The sequence below is a fragment of the Salvelinus alpinus genome, chromosome 32 (assembly GCF_045679555.1).
Source record: "Salvelinus alpinus chromosome 32, SLU_Salpinus.1, whole genome shotgun sequence".
In the NCBI taxonomy this organism is placed as follows: Eukaryota; Metazoa; Chordata; class Actinopteri; order Salmoniformes; family Salmonidae; genus Salvelinus; species Salvelinus alpinus.
Window position 1 is genome coordinate 26,497,332 of NC_092117.1, and position 21,510 is coordinate 26,518,841.

General features: G+C 43.8%; 1 protein-coding gene across 1 annotated transcript in view; it reads left to right on the forward strand.

Annotated features, from left to right (window-relative positions):
• Positions 1–20,354, forward strand: part of LOC139562619 (tau-tubulin kinase 1-like) — a 45,895-nt gene extending 25,541 nt beyond the window's left edge. The window contains 3 exon segments of the mRNA XM_071380439.1: positions 8,647–9,212; positions 9,214–10,686; positions 10,949–20,354. Coding sequence (XP_071236540.1) covers positions 8,647–9,212; positions 9,214–10,686; positions 10,949–11,420 — 2,511 coding nt within the window. The 3' untranslated portion in view covers positions 11,421–20,354.
• The last annotated feature ends 1,156 nt before the right edge of the window (positions 20,355–21,510 follow it).

Below are 21,510 nucleotides of genomic sequence, written 5' to 3' on the forward strand. Positions count from 1 at the left end.
AGACCCAGACACACTTACAAACAGAGACCCAGACACACTTACAAACAGAGACCCAGACACACATACAGGCAGAGACCCAGACGCACATACAAACAGAGACCCAGACGCACATACAAACAGAGACCCAGACGCACATACAAACAGAGACCCAGACGCACATACAAACAGAGACCCAGACGCACATACAAACAGAGACCCAGACGCACATACAAACAGAGACCCAGACGCACATACAAACAGAGACCCAGACGCACATACAAACAGAGACCCAGACGCACATACACACAGAGACCCAGACACACATACACACAGAGACCCAGACACACATACAAACAGAGACCCAGACACACATACAAACAGAGACCCAGATACACATACAAACAGAGACCCAGATACACATACAGGCAGAGACCCAGACGCACAGAGACCCAGACGCACAGAGACCCAGACGCACAGAGACCCAGACGCACAGAGACCCAGACGCACAGAGACCCAGACGCACAGAGACCCAGACACACAGAGACCCAGACACACATACAGGCAGAGACCCAGACGCACATACATACAGAGACCCAGACGCACATACAAACAGAGACCCAGACGCACATACAAACAGAGACCCAGACGCACTTACAAACAGAGACCCAGACACACTTACAAACAGAGACCCAGACACACATACAAACAGAGACCCAGACACACTTACAAACAGAGACCCAGACACACTTACAAACAGAGACCCAGACACACATACAAACAGAGACCCAGACGCACATACAGGCAGAGACCCAGACGCACATACAAACAGAGACCCAGACGCACATACAAACAGAGACCCAGACGCACATACAAACAGAGACCCAGACGCACATACAAACAGAGACCCAGACGCACATACAAACAGAGACCCAGACGCACATACAAACAGAGACCCAGACGCACATACAAACAGAGACCCAGATACACACACAGAGACCCAGACACACATACACACAGAGACCCAGACACACATACACACAGAGACCCAGACACACATACAAACAGAGACCCAGATACACATACAAACAGAGACCCAGATACACATACAGGCAGAGACCCAGACGCACAGAGACCCAGACGCACAGAGACCCAGACGCACAGAGACCCAGACACACATACAAACAGAGACCCAGACACACATACAAACAGAGACCCAGACACACATACAAACAGAGACCCAGACACACATACACACAGAGACCCAGACACACATACAAACAGAGACCCAGATACACATACAAACAGAGACCCAGATACACATACAGGCAGAGACCCAGACGCACAGAGACCCAGACGCACAGAGACCCAGACGCACAGAGACCCAGACGCACAGAGACCCAGACACACATACAAACAGAGACCCAGACACACATACAAACAGAGACCCAGACACACATACAAACAGAGACCCAGACACACATACACACAGAGACCCAGACGCACATACAAACAGAGACCCAGACGCACATACAAACAGAGACCCAGACACACATACAAACAGAGACCCAGACACACATAGAGAAACCCAGACACACAGAGACCCAGACGCACATACAAACAGAGACCCAGACACACATAGAGAGACCCAGACACACATAGAGAGACCCAGACGCACAGAGACCCAGACGCACATACAAACAGAGACCCAGACACACATACAAACAGAGACCCAGACACACATAGAGAAACCCAGACACACAGAGACCCAGACACACATACAAACAGAGACCCAGACAAACATACAAACAGAGACCCAGACGCACATACAGGCAGAGACCCAGACGCACATACAGGCAGAGACCCAGACGCACATACAGGCAGAGACCCAGACGCACATACAAAAGGAGACCCAGACGCACATACAAACAGAGACCCAGATACACATACAAACAGAGACCCAGACACACATAGAGAAACCCAGACACACAGAGACCCAGACACACATACAAACAGAGACCCAGACAAACATACAAACAGAGACCCAGACGCACATACAGGCAGAGACCCAGACGCACATACAGGCAGAGACCCAGACGCACATACAGGCAGAGACCCAGACGCACATACAGGCAGAGACCCAGACGCACATACAAACAGAGACCCAGACGCACATACAGGCAGAGACCCAGACGCACATACAAACAGAGACCCAGATACACATACAAACAGAGACCCAGACACACATAGAGAAACCCAGACACACAGAGACCCAGACACACATACAAACAGAGACCCAGACAAACATACAAACAGAGACCCAGACGCACATACAGGCAGAGACCCAGACGCACATACAGGCAGAGACCCAGACGCACATACAGGCAGAGACCCAGACGCACATACAGGCAGAGACCCAGACGCACATACAGGCAGAGACCCAGACGCACATACAGGCAGAGACCCAGACGCACATACAGGCAGAGACCCAGACGCACATACAAACAGAGACCCAGACGCACATACAAACAGAGACCCAGACGCACATACAAACAGAGACCCAGACACACATACAAACAGAGACCCAGACACACATAGAGAAACCCAGACACCCAGACACACAGAGACCCAGACACACATACAAACAGAGACCCAGACAAACATACAAACAGAGACCCAGACGCACATACAGGCAGAGACCCAGACGCACATACAGGCAGAGACCCAGACGCACATACAGGCAGAGACCCAGACGCACATACAGGCAGAGACCCAGACGCACATACAGGCAGAGACCCAGACGCACATACAAACAGAGACCCAGATACACATACAAACAGAGACCCAGATACACATACAAACAGAGACCCAGATACACATAGAGAGACCCAGACACACATACAAGTAGAGACCCAGACACACAAAGACCCAGACACACATACACACAGAGACCCAGACACACAGAGACCCAGACACACAGAGACCCAGACACACAGAGACCCAGACACACAGAGACCCAGACACACAGAGACCCAGACGCACAGACACACATACACAGACACACATACAAACAGAGACCCAGACGCACAGAGACCCAGACGCACAGTGACCCAGAGACCCAGACACGTAGAGACCCAGACAGACACACAGACATTCCCATGACAGCAGAGATAGAGAAGAGACGGAGTCTTCTTGGCCACACCCCCACCTGATGCCTTTCTCCTCCACTCTTATTGGTCTTTTTCAGTTGGAGGAGGATAGGCCCCACCCCCACCACCCGCACCACTCTTTCCCGAGGCCCAACCAATTGAGAAGATTGGCGTCGTACGTGTTCTCGTCCTCTACCCTGGAGACGGAGCAGTATCCCCATGGTAACTTGGAAGCTGGGGCGTTGATCCAGAGAAGCCGCTCTGCCGAGAGCAGCCCTGCCCGTCTCCCCTCGCGGCGCCACATGCCCCTGGTACCCGGCAGCCCCGGGGGGTCGCGACCACGACACTCTGTCCTCAACCTATCCCGACTCCAGATACAACAGATGCTGGCTAAACTAATGAACAAGACGTGATCGGATAAAAAAGCCCAGTAGGGGTTGTATCTGACATTTTGTGTAACCACATGCAGCGCCTTTTCACGAACCACAACAACAATATCCCTTTTCCTCCTCACAGAAAAAACACAGTCCTGGCTATATCTAGGGGGATTGGAAGGTTTTAAAATAGGGAATATTACAAAATGTTTATTTTATTTTATTGTGCAGTAAACTGAGGCCCCCCCGGCCCGGCCTGTACCCTGTGCTCCGGGTGTGCCTGTGGGTTTGTGGGACCGTGGGCCAGGAATAGTAGGATTGCATTTTGTCCCTCTTGAGGAAGTGCAGGCAAGGTCCCTGGATATCCAAGCCGAACCAGGCCACCCCACGAGGCATACAGCTCCGTGGAGGGACAGAGAAGGAGAACCAGGAGGGTGAGAGAGGGGGAGAGAGAACCACATGGTCCAAAACCTTGTACACCACAGACACTGTACACACCACTTTATTGTACACTGACACTCGTTTTTTGAAAGATGCTGTTTTTATTCAAGCACTGAGTACTGTAGCTTTCTGAGAGGTAGACTTTTAGGCAAAGCGTAATTTCTGCTCTGCCCGGGCATTCATCTGCACATGCTTAGGAGTGCTTTAGGACTGGCACAGGCATGCGTGTGTGTAGATCATCACCACCACCACTATTGCCATCTACATTCACATGTTGTTCTTGTTTGATCTAGTTTAAAGCCAAAATCCCTTCGTTTTTGTTATTTCAAATAAAGCATAGCAAAATGTTGAATGGTCATTGGAGATGCTGCTTTATCACAGTCAATGTGCCAGGATGTTGAGATGAACAGAGAGAAATGATTACTGTCACGGATCAGTATAGGCAATAGATTGATAGGCAATAGATTGATAGGCAATAGATTGATAGGCAATAGATTGATAGGCAATGGATTGATAGGCAGTAGATTGATAGGCAATAGATTGATAGGCAATAGATTGATAGGCAATAGATTGATAGGCAATAGATTGATAGGCAATGGATTGATAGGCAGTAGATTGATAGGCAATAGATTGATAGGCAATAGATTGATAGGCAATAGATTGATAGGCAATAGATTGATAGGCAGTAGATTGATAGGCAATATATTGATAGGCAATATATTGATAGGCAGTAGATTGATAGGCAATAGATTGATAAGCAGTAGATTGATAGGCAATAGATTGATAGGCAATAGATTGATAGGCAATAGATTGATAGGCAATAGATTGATAGGCAGTAGATTGATAGGCAATATATTGATAGGCAATATATTGATAGGCAGTAGATTGATAGGCAATAGATTGATATGCAGTAGATTGATAGGCAATAGATTGATAGGCAATAGATTGATAAGCAGTAGATTGATATGCAGTAGATTGATATGCAGTAGATTGATAGGCAATATATTGATATGCAGTAGATTGATAGGCAATAGATTGATAGGCAGTAGATTGATAGGCAATATATTGATATGCAGTAGATTGATAGGCAATAGATTGATAGGCAATAGATTGATAGGCAATAGATTGATAAGCAGTAGATTGATATGCAGTAGATTGATATGCAGTAGATTGATAGGCAATATATTGATATGCAGTAGATTGATAGGCAATAGATTGATAGGCAGTAGATTGATAGGCAATATATTGATATGCAGTAGATTGATAGGCAATAGATTGATAGGCAATAGATTGATATGCAGTAGATTGATAGGCAATATATTGATATGCAGTAGATTGATAGGCAGTAGATTGATAGGCAATATATTGATATGCAGTAGATTGATAGGCAGTAGATTGATAGGCAATAGATTGATAAGCAGTAGATTGATAGGCAATAGTTTCCCTCATTGCAGTGGAATGCTGCTTTCTTACTGCATATAAATGTTTATAAGATGTATATAACACGTTTATAACATGTCTATCATATTGTATTCAGTTTCAGTTGTGACAGTATTACCAGCAATAATGATTTATTTTCCATAATTGTCTCTAGTTTACTGTTGTGAATCATTTAATTTATCTTGCCTTTGAGTCTGGACAGAGGACACAGCTCTTGTTAAGAACACACCTTCATTTTGATGCACCAGTCATAACTATAGATTTGTGAAATGTCCATATTGTCAAAATGTGTTGCTAACTACTGTAATTGTTTTAAAAGGAGGGGATTTAGGCTGAAATTCAATTGAACCTGCCCTAGTAATGTTTATGCAGTGCCTTTGTTTACAAACTTTCTTCTCTACCTAGTACTAGTGCTTTTTTATTTTTTAATCCTTTTTACAAAGGAGAACAGAATTTCCAAACTCCTTTTCATAATAATTGTTTAATGACAGGATAGGAGCAGAAGGGCTCATGCTGGGTTTGAACCGGGATCCCTGCCGCGAGGGGGAAGTAGGCCTATATGGTGCCGGAGGTGAGAGAGTTATCTGCTCGCTTAGGGCCAGTAGTAGTAGGATTTAGGATTTATGTCTCTATGGTTAAATCCAGGATTTAATCTTCTTACCATCACATCTAAGTCAATATGACACCAATGTTGATAAAATCAACATGATTGGAGGTTTTCCATCACACCACTCTTGTTATGATCCATTCTGATTCCTAATTCTATGGATTTGACAGTACCCAACACTGCTCTATCACTTCATTTCATTTGACCATGGGAAAAGAAGAGCTATACTGCTTTAACACCACAATGCAGGTTGAATTGAATTGAGGCCATGTCTAGATTGTATAATGAGGGGGAAAATATAATACAGTTGCCCGGTTGGTCTTCCATCAATTTCACTGTTTTCAGTGATCCAATAATGACATTCACTGAATGTATTTATCACCCTCTGATGAAGCTTAGTTCTGAGGCTCTATGTCGATCATCTCAGGGTAGGAGTGCTGATCTAAGATCAGGTATCCCCTGTCCATGTAATCTTATTCATTATGATCTAAAAGGAACATGTATGCTAGATTAGCACTCCTACTCTTGAGGTGCTTTGTGAATATGGGCCCTGATCTCAGTTCAGTTCGTACAATAAATAATATCGGACGCCACTTCGCTTGAACTAGTAAAGTCTGATGTGATAGGTCCTTGTTTACGCTGGTCTACAGTTCATCTGCTGCACTTTGGTTTATTTCCAAACAAGAAAAGTATACTCACGGATCAGTGAATACCTAAGTACGGTTGGTAGGCATCTGTTAAAAACATTTGTTAAAAACATTTTGTTTGTCTGGTAATGTTGAAGTGGGTTTTGGGAATTTTCCTACTGAAGCATTCTCATGTAAAATGGCATGCAATCATATACCGTAATGATGCTGCTTAGTAGCCTGTGTAATGTTGCTCCAGTCCTGTGTGTACTGTCCTGATTACATGTAGATCTTGGTGACTTATTTGTGCTTGTGGAAAGACAGACGGCAAGAGGAAACACATTATCTGGTTTCTGAGTCACTTATTTATTGCCCAGTGTCCCAATCTTGGCCAGGTCGCAGTTGTAAATGAGAACTTGTTCTCAACTGGCCTACCTGGTAAAATAAAGTTGAAAAAATAAATAAATAATGTGTCTGTGAGTGATACAGATGTAGGATCTTAATTTGAGCCAGTTTGCTACAGCAGGAAAATAATCCTGCAGCAACACCAAATGTGAATTATTATCTGGATGATAATGATTGGACATTTTTGTATGGTTCATACATTTTGTTCGTTAGGGCAAATCAAGTCTGGAATTTCAAAGTGGAATCGACAAACACAACTCAAATGCAATTTCCTGCTGTGCAGGAAAATTCTCAGCATCAAAAGAGTGCTCAAATGAAGATCCTACATCTGTTCAGTGAAAGAAGAGACTCTTGTATAAAAGTCCTTGTCGACTCAAATTCTTCAAAGGCTGTCTAATGATTCGCTGTACTGGAAAAACTGAACTATTCTCCAGTTCATTGCAAATAATGTACAGTATGTGGGAGGTGGGTTGGAATGGGAATATGTAAGATAATACAGTGGCAATCATAGTTTTTTAACACTTTGGAGCGAATGTAAAAGATGTCAACCATTATTTGAACAACATCGTGATCCGTGAGTGTCTCTCAGTAGAGGACAGTACAGTCACTATTCTCTTTTTGTGAATATATTATAAGCATTTGTTTTTGTATCACAATAACCCTGTAGAGTTATGTATAACATTATGTATTTAAAAGCATGTATATCAAGCCATTTTTTAAATAAACATACAAAAAATGAATATTAGTACATTGCTGGATCGACAATGTTTCAGCACTTTGATGTCATCTCGTCGTGTGATCTTGTATATTTGCTTCACAGCTGTACATACATTTGGCAATCACTGTTTGTAACCATGGCTACACATGAAATCATACCTGGGTTGAGCAATATAAAAGAAAACAGAGAACATAACATGTACATATATACAGTATTATATGTATAATGCTGTGCTATGGACTTTCTGTGCCTTTTTTTATCCATGTATGTCAACTATACTAGACAATTCTCAGACGCTTGTATACAACCAAAATATGATTAAAGGAAGTACTTCATTTAGCCTTTGCTGCCTTTTGTGTTTATTCAGTCATGGCTAATGGAAAATGGTTTGATGCTATGGTAGTCATTTTTAAACGTATCCAAAGTTTTCTAATATATTCATGTTTTTAAGGTCATAAACTGGTTCTGCTCTGCAACAGTTTGCAGGTGTCTGTGTGTATTGATGTGTACTGAAGTCTGTGAGGGTGTTCTTCGTATGTTTGTCCTTTTCATTTCATTAACTCATTGTTATATAATACATCTGATAGTTCATTATTATGTCCTACACTCTTAGAAAAAGGGTTCCAAAAGGGTTCTTCGGCTGTCCCCATAGGATAACTATTTTTGGTTCCAGGTAGAACCCTTTTTTGTTCCAGCTAGAAGCCTTTTTGGTTCCATGTAGTACCCACTGTGAAAAGGGCTCTACCTGGAACCAAAAGGGTTCTCCAAGGGATTATCCTATGGGGACAGCTGAATAAGCCTTTTAGTTTCTAGATAGCACCTTTTTTTTCTAAGAGTGTGGGGTTCAGGGAAAGTATTTCCTTTTCTTTGATACTTGTGTACTACAGCCTCTCTCTGTGATGTGCTGCAGGCCCTGGAGCAGATCAGCCCATACCAGGGTGGCAGTGGGGAGGACCTCAACTTCCAGGGTGTAGAGCGAGAAAGGCCTAACCTTCCCATGCTGGCCCAGCATCGCTTTCGACGGGTGGACTTCCTCTCTGCCATGCTCACCGGTGCCGCCACCCTTCCGCCTCTCCAAACCTCCTTTGAGGTTTATTCCAGAACCTGTGTTGAGCAGGGTCAGGATGGGAATGTGGATGCCGCTGAGGTCGGGGCTGGGGCTGGGGCAGGGGCAGTGTCCAGCGGTGATGGGAGCCCCAAGAGCAGCGAGCACAGCCAGGAGTGTGATGATGGAGCTCCCTCTACTCTTCTTGCAGACGAGCCTCCTCGGGACTACCCTCACCGGGCCTCTGCAGGAGTGGGGTTTGGTGGTGATCCGGACCTGGAGCTGGAGGAAGGCTCCAAGACCCTGGTGCTCTTCTCCCCTGGAGACGTGAGGAGGTCCCTTGCCGTGGTGGGCGATCTGCCCCCGGACGATGCCGGGAGCCACCAGGGGACGCTGGCAGCCATCACACCCCAGTGCGAGAGAGCTCTGGGATCTGGGAAGCCTGCTCGACGTGTCTGAGCCAGGTACTTTGTTCTCCCAGTTGAAGTCCGAGCCCAAACCGTCTTCGACGACCGTCTCCGCCATCCTGGTCAATGTGGCGCCCAATGTTGTTACTCCCACCAGCACCTCCCCTCCTTTCACCAAAGTAGAGCGGACATTCGTACACATTGCCGAGACTACTCACCATAATGTGATGAGCTCCTCAGGGACTCTGCAGCTCAGGCTGCTGCTCCCTGGGCTGGTTGAGGAGCCCACAGACGAACAGGAGAACCACTCGGAGGAAGAGAAAGAGGAGGATGTCTTGGATGGAGAGAAAGAGAGGAGCAGGGAGAGCAGATCCGATGTGGACCGTTCAGACAAAGACTTTGAGAAGGAGAGGGAGAGTGGATCTGAGGGTGAGGTTCCAAACAGAGACAGTGAAGAGGAGAGGGAGAGTGGATCTGAAGGGGAGTTCCAAAAGACATACAACGTACAGAGGAGGGAGAGTGGATCAGAAAGCAACGTCTTTGAGAAAGACGAGGAAGGGGACGAAGTGAGCAGGTTTGATGAGGAGAAGGAGGAGGAGAGGAAGAGAGAGAGTAGGTCCAAGGAGGAAGTTCCCGAGAGAGCAATCCCAGGTTCCCCAGAGAGAGACAACAGGGCTAAGGAGGAGGAAAAGGATGTTGCAAAGAAAGAGGTTGAGGAGTTAATCCCCCCAGAAAAAGAGATGGAAGAAGAGTCAGAACTTGGGGGCGAAGCCCAGCCAGCGATCCAGTCAAACCTCTCCTCTCCCATTCTCGGTCCCCCAGAAGAACCTGAAGCCCAGGATATCCTGGTCATTTCAATAGAAACCAAGTTAGACTCTGAAACAGAGGACACCCCTATTGTTGTTTCCTCTGAGATGGAGCCTGCCCAAGACGTGATGTTAGCAGAGAAGGAGAGCCAGGTACAGCTCGAACAAAACAATGAAGCTTCTCCACAGGAGGAACCCAAGGACCCTGGTGATCCAGAAAAATTGTCAGAGGCCAGCAAACAGACCAGGCCTCAGAAAATTAGCAGAATCCCGGTTCTCTCTCGGTCTGAGGAGGACACCAGCTCGGACCAGGACCAGTCGGCGGCGTCCCAGTCATTCAAGTCTCGTCAGAGGGCCAAGCGACCTCACCTAGCCCGGCTGGTCATGGAAAGGAGGCAAGGTCGCATGCTAAGACTGGCTTCTGTTTCCTCAGCGTCCTCTGTGGATGATGGCTGTAAAGTTCCAGCAGAGATACAGTCAGAGGAAGACACCCATGATGAGGACAACTATCCGCCCAGGAAGGAGAGGGGAATTTGGGGGGAGAGGAGTGGGGGGCGTCAAAGGAGCAGAATACCCCGTCCTGTCACGCCTGTTAAGCTGCAGGGATCCTCTGTTACACCGTCTCATGCTTTCTCCCAAACTGGCCCCAATGCTAATCTCCACAAACCCCAACTTTCAACTATATATACTAGGTAGGTTCAACTAAAAGTGTATTTGACAGGAAACACATGCTCTTATCAATTCCCGATCTCTAGGGGCTCACGCCAAGGCTGCCTTTTATCCACTCTGTTGTTCACCCAGCCCTTTGAATAATATTCTGAATTGATAATAATATTAATCTTATGTGAAAACCTCCAGATTATGATCTTTATGCAAAATTCTAGAACAGAATTCAGAATTCAAAGCATTATTCTACATATATGACTATCTCTGTGGTGTATCTCTGTGTTTCAGGCATCAATCTCACAAAACTAGGACCCCAAGAATAAATGTTCCACTGCACCAGAGGTCCCAGACTCTGCAGTCCCGACCTGGACCCGGGGCCAACTCCTCCTCCTTATTCTCCACCCCCCAGACTCCCCTGCGTGGGGTTATCTCCCGAGCCCCTCTCTCTGCATGCCCCTCCCCCCGTAGCCTCAGCACCTCCCCCTGTTGCTACTCCACTTCCCGGACCGACAGCCCCTCCCCTCAGCGCCCACGCCGGGGGGCTGCAGTTACAGAAGTCCGGAGGCAGCTCATATCCGTGCGGGCGCAGACTGCACTTCCGCTAAAACCCAGACCGCCTCAAACCGATGATTCCTCAGCCCCTGGGACGCCCAGGAGGCGAGGCAAACTTTACCCGTTGTCATCTACATCCACACCCACCAAGGGGAAGTCAGATGCTTCTGAGAGCAAGACAGCCACCAGAGAATATAGCCTAGCTTAGTGTATCAGGGCTATCTATCCACCAGACTATCCACACTGCACTTCACACACCCCTTTATCTACTGTATGTCAGAGTAACTCCACGACCTCAAACGTGTTTGTGCGAAAACACTATGTTTCAACTCTCAGCTTAAGATAACAAAGAGGGGTCTGCTTCTAATCATAGTTAAAGCCAAGAACAAAACCAGTAATAGAGAGCACCAGGCAGCGGTGAGACCCCCAATGCCACAGACCAGGGAAGTGGGTGTGACTCCCCAATGCCACAGACTAGGAAAGTGGGTGTGACTCCCTAATGTATGTACTAATGTACTGTATGTCTACTGACATACAGTAGATGCCAATGCCACAGACTAGGGAAGTGGGTGTGACTCCCCAATGCCACAGACTAGGGAAGTGGGTGTGACTCCCCAATGCCACAGACCAGGGAAGTGGGTGTAACTCCCCAATGCCACAGACTAGGGAAGTGGGTGTGACTCCCCAATGCCACAGACTAGGGAAGTGGGTGTGACTCCCCAATGCCACAGACCAGGGAAGTGGGTGTGACTCCCCAATGCCACAGACTAGGGAAGTGGGTGTGACCCCCCAATGCCACAGACCAGGGAAGTGGGTGTGACCCCCAATGCCACAGACTAGGGAAGTGGGTGTGACTCCCCAATGCCACAGACCAGGGAAGTGGGTGTGACTCCCCAATGCCACAGACTAGGGAAGTGGGTGTGACCCCCCAATGCCACAGACCAGGGAAGTGGGTGTGACCCCCAATGCCACAGACTAGGGAAGTGGGTGTGATCCCCAATGCCACAGACTAGGGAAGTGGGTGTTTGTTACCTCCTTCTGCAGCTGAGGCCTCCCTGCACCTGTCTGGGAACTTGTTCCTTAGCAGGGTTCGAATTACACATTGACTCATGGGGCTCTGCACGATGATGGTGCCCAATGTCCATATTGATTGTGGGGTGCCTGATTTGTTATGGGGTTCCCCTAGCCTCCCCTAGCCCCCCTGTGATTCTGACTCAGTACAGCAGCCCTCGTATGCCTTAATAAGACCTGTTCTAAGACCAGTTCTTGTCTACTCCTCCCATCACTAACGCTTCCAGGGAAGATAAAAAACTGCAACAGCAGAGCAGCAGCCTCCTCTGATCTCACTTACTAGTTTGCTTAAAGAAGTGCTTTAAATTAAAATGATTACGTGTGATATGAAAATAATATATAGCTAAATTATAGGATTAACTTTATTTAGGTCAGACCACGGATAGTAGTTTAGGTAACACTTGACGTTCCTTCTTTATGAAGAGTTCTGAACTGTTATATTGCGTTATAAGCGTTCATAGCACCTTATAGAAGTCATAGAGCATTATGAAACTACAATAAAGCAATAAGGTACCAGAGACTGTTATATATTATGAATATCTCTCTCATGCCTTATTACTTGATTGTCAAGTTTCACAATGCTCAATGACTGCATCTATGAGATTCTGTTAAGGTTTTTAAAGCATTATAACACTTTACAAGGTGCTTTGAGTAAAGTTACCATCATGTAGATAAGAATCAGATCTGGATTGGTGTGCAGTTTACACTTGGCATTGTTATTTCTCTCTCACAGCCAATCAGGGACTGGTACATCTGCATTTTGGAATGAAAACCTGTGCCCGACCTACTGTATGATAACCGCCATAGAGTAGTATACAGTCTCATAAAGCCCTATGAATGTGTTCATTAGATAATATCACACTTCACCAGGAGCTGCTTCAAGTGCTACTAAATGTTTCATACAGTAGGCCAATATCTCTGTTTGAACTAAGGGTAACGCTTAAAATTAAGGTACCTTTATTGTAAAGTGTTACCGAAATAAGTCTCATTATTCCTCTGTCTTTTTCATTGAGATAGAAAAGGATTTTGAGGGAATCTAAATTAATGCATAAAGTCGATGTACTTGTGGCATTGTAATTGTCAGCATGTGTTCTTGTCTACCTTGGGAAATGGTTCACCCAGATATGATCATGAGGGGCTTTTATTTTGGAGGACTTCATTGGATGTACCTAGAGTGTCCCAAATGGCTCTTTATTCCCAATTTAGTGCACTACTTTTGACCAGAGCCCATAGGGAGTAGGTTGCCGTTTGAGGCGCATATTAAATCAGAAACACATTTAAAGATAGATACTGTGGAATGTGTCCAAATGAACATGATTTCTGTTATTGTTGTATTAGGGACTGTACTTTATTTATAATGAGGAATACCTGGGGGAAATAAGACCTCTCTGAAAAGAAAATGGATGGCCCTCCCTTCAGTAAAACATATTGCACGCTTGAAAAAACACTCGTTTCCTTCCCCTATACTCAAAATAATAATTCAAACAAAGTGGATAGCAGACAACATGCCTAACGTTTACCCTCACTCGTAGGACAGACAAGAGCCGTAGATATGCAGTTTTAGAAACGGTAAGCATTACATGAAACCATTTCGTAAGCATTACATGGCTAAGTAGCAAGGGCAACGGGCCAGAAGGTTGTGGATTTGCAGACCACTGCGGACAAGAGTAGGGGTGAGAAGCTCTGCTTTATAATAAAAGTACTGCATGAATCTATCATCTTATTTGCAGGTCTGAGAAAAAAATAGCCTTTTATAAACGCAGAAGCAGAATCTCTTTTAATACCTCAACAGAGCATGACAACGAATGAGCGCATGCTGCAGCACAGGAGACGTTTTGATTTCTATACAGGCTATTGTTTGGAACAGTCCTAAAGTTGTCTATCAACTGTAAACATGTAGAACAACCGAACCAGTTATGACTGAAGTATCTGATCATCAGTGAATTAGAGAAAAATACTTTTGTTTTTTAACACAGTAGCCGCAGATCATCAGGTAGGCCTATATGCACTTGCAACTTTTTTCAATTGTGAAACTATCATTTTCTAATTCATTCTATTTTATTCCATTACATTCTTGTTACAAAATAGACATGCATAGCTCACCGCATGATCCTCAAACCAAAGACTGGCCAAACTCATGTTTCTAAAAGTGAATTCAAAGGCACTGTAGAATGACAGTGTAGCCTAATTAGGAATTTTTCGTTTCATTGATATTTCATTATAAATAATTATTTAAAACAGCTTTAATGCAAAATGTATAGGCATGTTGTTAAAGTGCTGTTGTTGATGTGCTGTTGAAATGCTGACGACTCCTGCCTGCCTGTAGCTTGTCACAAATCCTTCACAATGTATTTCTTAAATGGCAGATTAGACCCTTAGACAGAAACCCAGGCTAAAACCCCAAACAGCAAGCAATGCAGATGTAAAAGCACGGTAACTAGGAAAAACTCCCTATAAAGACAGGAACCTATGAAGAAACATAGAGAGGAATCAGGCTCTGATGGGTGGTCAGTCCTCTTCTGGCTGAGCCCGGTGGAGATTATAAGAATACATGGCCATTAAGGCCAGATCGTTCTTCAAGATGCTCAAATGTTCATAAATGACCAACAGGGTCAAATAATAATCACAGTGTTTATAGAGGTTGTAACAGGTCAGCACCTCAGGGGTAAATGTCAGTTTGCTTTTCATAACTGAGCATTCAGAGGTTGAGACAGCAGGTGTGGTATAGAGAGAAGGGGACGGAGAGAGAGAGCGAGGGAGCATGTCCAGTGAACGGGGCAGGATTCCAAGCCGCAGGCAGAACAGCAATAACTGAGCAGTAGCACGACCAGGTGGACTTGGGAGGGGGAACAGCCAAGAGTTGTCAGGCCAAGTAGTCCTGAGTCATGGCCCAAGGGCTCAGGTCCTCCTGGAGGGGAGAGAGAGCAAGCGAGAGATTGGAGAATTAGAGGGCGCATACTTAAGATCACACAGGACATCAGATAAGACAGGATAATTACACCAAATAGGACAGACTGACCCTAGCCCCCCGGCACATAGATACCGGAGACTGACACGGGGGGTCGGGGGACACTGTGGCCCCGTCCAACGATACCCCCGAACAGGGTCAACTAGGCAGGATATAACCCCACCTACTTTGCCAAAGCACAGCCCCCACACCACCAGAGGGATATCAACAGACCACCAACATACTACCCTGAGACAAGGTGGATCTCCCCCACCGCACAAGCCCGAGGGGGTGCAAAACCAGACAGGAAGATCACGTCAATCACTCAACCCACTCAAGTCGAATATAGCGGGAATAAAGCCTGGCACGACATGATGCACCCCTCCTAGGGATGGCATGGGAGAGCACTAACAAGCCAGTAACTCAGCCCCCATAATAAGGACAGAGGCAGAGAAACCCAGTGGCGAGAGGGTAGCCAGCTAGTCAGAGACAGCATGGGTGGTTTGTCACTCCAGAGCCTTGTCGTTCACCTTCGCACCCCTCTGCCAGAATACACTTAATCATAGGGCCTACTGAAGAGATGAGTCTTCAGTAAAGACTTAAAAGTCAAGACCGATTCTGCATCTCTCACATGGATCGGCAGACCATTCCATAAAAATTTAGTTCTATAGGGGAAAGCCCTCGCTAGCTGTTTGCTTAGAAACAGTAGGAACAATGAGGAGGCCTGCGTCTTGTGACCGTAGCGTACATGTAGGTATGTACGGCAGGACCAAATCGGAGAGATAGGTAGGAGCAAGTCCATGTAATGCTTTGTAGGTTAGGTTTTATTTGAGACGACTGTACAACCATCGAGATTAATTGTCCGATCAAACAGAAGATCTCTTTGTTTCTTGGGACCTAGAACTAGCATCTCGGTTTTGTCAGAGTTTATAAGTAAAACATTTGCCACCATCCACTTCCTTATGTCTGAAACACAGGCTTCCAGGGTAGGCAATTTTGGGGCTTCACCATGTTTCATCAAAATGTACAGCTGTGTTGTCTGCATAGCAGTGAAAGTTGACATTGTGTTTCCGAATTACATCCAAAAGAGGTAGAATCTATTGTGAAAAAAATAGTGGTCCTAAAACAGACCTTGAGGAACACCCAAACTTAATTTGGATTTTTCAGAGGACAAACCATCCACATAGACAGAATGATATATTTTTGACAGATAAGATCTAAACCACACATAAACTTGTCTGTGTAGACCAATTAGGGTTTCCAATCTCTCCAAAAGAATGTGGTGATCGATGGTGTCAAAAGCAACACAAAGGTCTAGGAGAACAAGGACAGACGCAGAGCTTTGGTCTGACACCATTAAAATGTCATTTACCACCTTCACCATCGCGGTCTCAGTACTAGGATTGGGTCTAATGACCAGACTGGAGCATTTTGTTTACATTATTTGTCATCAGGAAGGCAGTGAGTTGCTGAGCAACAGCTTTTTAAATAACAATTTCAGAGGTATGGGAGGGAGATTCGATATTGGCAGATATTTATAAAAAAATATCTCTCAAGGCTTTTTAAGGAGAAGCTTTATTACTGCCACTTTTAGTGAGTTTGGTACACATCCAGAGTATAGGTAGCCGTTTATTATGTTCAACATAGGACGGCCAAGCACAGGAAGAAGCTCTTACAGTAGTTTAGAGCTGGAAGATTTAGAGGCCATGACTATTATTGTGAATGTGTCTAGAGTTGAGATTTAAAAACTTGAGTGTCTCCATTGATCCGAGGTCCTGGGAGTTCTGTGCAGACTCAGGACAACTGAGTTTTGGAGAAATAAATATGCAGTCTTTCATTTGTTTTCTAATGATCATGATCTTTTCATTGAAGAAGTTCATGAATTCATCACTGCTGAAGTGAAGGCCATCCTCACTTGGGGAATGCTGCTTTTTAGTATCAAAAATACATTTAGGATTGTTTTTATTCTCCTCAATCAGGGTGGAAAAGTAGGCGGATCTAGCAGCAATGAGGGCTTTTCAATATTGCATGGTACTGTCTTTCCAAGCTAATCGGAAGAATTCCAATTTGGTGGGGCGCCATTTCCATTCCAAATCTTGCTTCAGGGCTCTGGTAATTTCTGTATGCCAGGAAGATAGTTTCTTGTGACAAATATGTTTTGTTTTTAGCGGTGCGACTGCATCTGGTATTACGTAAGGTTAAGTTTAACATGTTTTTGTACTCCAGTGTGGAAGGGAAGTCTGGAAGGGCATCAAGGAATCTTTAGGTTGTCAGAGAATTTATAGCGCGGCTTTTGATATCCTTGGTTGGGGTCTGAGCAGATTATTTGTTGCGATTGAAAACGTAATAAAATGGTGGTCCAATATTCCAGGATTATGAGGAAAAACATTTAGATCCTCAATATCTATTCCACAGGACAAAACTAGAACCAGGGTGTGATTGTGGCAATGCGTAGGTCCCGAGACATGTTGGACAAAACCCACTGAGTCGAAATAAAATAAAAATATTATCTGCCATGACTACGAGGTCCGATAGGAATTCAGGGAACTCAGTGAGGAATTCTGTATATGGCCCAGGAGGCCTGAAAACAGTATCTATAAAAGTGATTGAGTAGGCTGCATAGATTTCATTACTAGCAGTTCAAAAGACAAAAACGTCGTAAATTGAAAATTGCTGTCATAAATGTTAGCAACATCTCAGCCTTTGTGGGATGTGTGGGGATATGGTCACTAGTGTAACCAGGAGAGGCCTCATTTAACGCAGTAAATTCATCAGGCTTGAGCCATGTTTCATCAAGCCAATCACAAGCCCTATCTCAAATATGAAGACCTACCTCTTGTCAAAGAAAAGAGAGCTAGGAAGGCCTAGCTCGTATTTCTTGAATATGAAGACTTAGTCTTCAACACAAAACCCTCTTGTTGTTAGTAGCCTAAAGTCAAATTAAAATGAAAACCGTTTAAATGAATTAAGCCTTCTCAAATATCTGTGGCTGGTGCTTCATAGTAATGTAGGTTGTGTAAGTTACTAGAATCGGGCTTATTGTGAGGTCAATAAGTCTGATAAATATATTCATTATGGGCAGCGAAACATATCGTTTTTATTAAAATCAATTAAAGCAGTAGCAAGCTTACCTCCGGTCCTCCTTCTCATCGCCACGCTTTCCCTCTCAAACTGAACAGGACATCAATAGGCCCAGTCCGAACGCACAGGAATAAAAAAATGTAAACATTATTTTCAAAAGAAGCCATTCACTCATCTCCTGAAGTGCCAACGTATACAGCACAGTCATTGGTTAGGCAGCACAAAAGGGTTTACATCAGCAAGAGCAGGACAGGCCGGGGCTCATGATTAGGATAGCCTATCCATTGAAGTGTATAATGCTGTGTAGCCTAGTTTTATATACACCATCCCAGCAGCGCAAAAACACGGGAAGTACATTTTCTTGGAAATATAACTTTGCCCTGTGCTTCTCCGAGCATGCTCTTCGTATAGCCTAGGCCTATAGCCTATAGAATATGGATCATTTGATTGAGACCACACTAGAAGCACTTAATATAAGCACACCCTGCAAATAATCAGGGATGAGGGGCAGCATCGGGCACACATTGAGATGTAATAAGCAACTACTTCTCAAACACTGAGCAATATGACATTTAATCGAACCTGGACTAGATCCCCCAAAAATACTCAACCCTCCCCCTGACTAAAATTGAAATAGCATGGCCCTACCACATTTTCCTCCGGGTCCCAGTCTTGAACATTTTTAAAAGTCCTTCACAGTTTATACACATGAGGAGGTAGTTAGTGCTAGTTATACAGTTTCATAGAATGTTTACTTCAGGTGTAAATCATCAATCACTCCCATTTTCGACATTTTGCTAATTCCTAAACATTTTACCAGTTACAAAATCCTATGATTCTGAACATACCGTGTACCTACTTACATATTAAAATTCATCACTGTAGAATTTGATTTATTTTGCACTTTAAATGTCACTATGTTTCTTTGTCTTTTCTCAGTATGTTATTCTGTGCTTCACGTATAATGTATTACCCTTTTGTCTTACAGGAATCATAATTTCTCTCATCAAATTACAAGGATAATACAACTTACAATACAACGAAACATCTACTCTAATACAATACGTTTTCAAATCCATTTATTTTGCTTCATACAATACCCCAACAACTTTCTGATGTCACCCCAAAATGTCTTGAACAATTTAGTGAGACATGCACTCAGGTAGAGCTGCTATGTGATGCCAATCATTCACAGTTTAATATGAAGCAATTTCATTGGCTCACACTAATAAAATTTTGCTTTTAATTGGTCCATCTATTTTACTTTTGTACCGATCAGCATTTCTAAGAAATTTGGCATGCCTTGAAATATACTTGCTTCTGGTGTTCCATAATAGTTTATTGTACATAATATAGTTACTTCTTGAGACAAAGGTAATCTTTATTTTTATTTGATAAAGCAAAGACGTGTTAAGAAAAAAATTGTAGTTGCATTTATTTCGTTAACTTTATTTTTCAGAAGTATCAAATTGTTGGATGAGACCTCCTCAAGCTCTAATAATACTGCTGCATTCAAACTAACAAAACTGTGTTAAATATCTGTGTTTAATTTGACATGATTCAAAAGATTGTTTGGTGAGAGAGATGGAACTTAATATGGAATGTAATCAGAAAAAAAACAACTTGCAGCGATGACAAACTACAGCATTCATAACTAAATGTAAATTGAAATGAGAAAAAATGCTAACCAATCAAGGGTATTACATACTACATGTACCTACATTTTTAAGAATGTCAAGATAAAGTATCCAATCTAAAGCATTGACTGTTGTACAAGTACTTTATCAATGAATACATAATGTGATGGTAGGAAGAGGGAGCGAAGATAGTATTCTGTTATGGGTACATTCAATATGTTTTCTGTTCCCCTTCTCTGTGGACTATCGATCTGCCCAATCCAGGATGAACTTTGCATGAATGTGTTTCATGAAGTAAATCATTATCCAATTAACTGCTTATTATATGAACTAGCTTGCTGACAAGTTGCCATTTGATCACTGATGGTCAACAATAAAGACCTGCTTCATTCATGTTGGGATTGACCATTGACTTGGTTTGAATATTTATCTTTGTTTAGCTCACCAACATGGAGAATTCTTGCATTATGATGACATATACAATTCCTATTGGTTTTCCAAGCTGGTGGAAGCAAAATAGCCCTGTAACAGCAAAGCTTCACCACCATATTTTACAGTAGGTATGAGGTTATTTTCTGCATATGTATCCTTCTTTCTAGGCCAAAGAGCTCTATTTTCGTGTCATTTGACCATAGCGCCTGTTCCAATCCAAGTGCCAAAGCCATTTAGCAAACTCCAGGCATTTACATTTGTTGGTTGCTCTCAATGAAAGTGTCTTTCTGGCAACCGCTCCAAAGAGCCTATTGGCAAAGGAGATTTGTAGATTTGGAAACTTGGTGACCCGAAGATGTGACCAAGTTCTGTAATTATCCAGCTGTGGCCCTTGGACATTTCTTTGCCTCCAGAACCATCTTCCTCACTGTGCGTGGGGACAAGATACGCATGCATTCAATACCAGGCAAGATTACCACTGTTCCAGTACCCATTACCTGATTTATGAAAGTCAATAACCATTTGTGAGTTCTTTGCTTTTTCCTATGCGTGTTACTTCATTTTTCTACCCCAGTAAAACAGGAAGCCATGGAAGACCAAAATGCATTCCTTAAGATAAGAATAATTTTAAAAAAGTAGAATGTTAATGCAGATTTTATTTTGTTTGTTTATATTTATAAGAATCTTTAGGGGTGGCAATAATTTTACCCCTATTTCTTTGAGAGAGAAAAAGTATTACTTGTTAAACAAAATCAATTTTTCTGAACAATTGCTCAGTAGCTCAGTATTTGTATTATTTATTTTATGCAGTCTTTTTTACTCATCTTTGTCAAGGGTGCCATTCATTTTGGACCTGATATATATTCCATGATTTTGATTTGATTGCACAAGATTAAATGAAACCGCGGCCGGTGTGCCCCAATGCCCTTCCTTGCTTTCATGCCTCACTTCTCTTTCGGGGCAAAGTGAGTTGGCACATTAGTCTCCTCAGTTACCCATTTCCAAAGGATTTAAGATTAAAATAGAAAACCCAGAGACACTTGTACAAAGTCTACAGTACAGAACAAATCTATTACAGATTTATACAACGGGTGAGTCTAATCCTGAATGCTGATTGGTTAAAAGTGCGT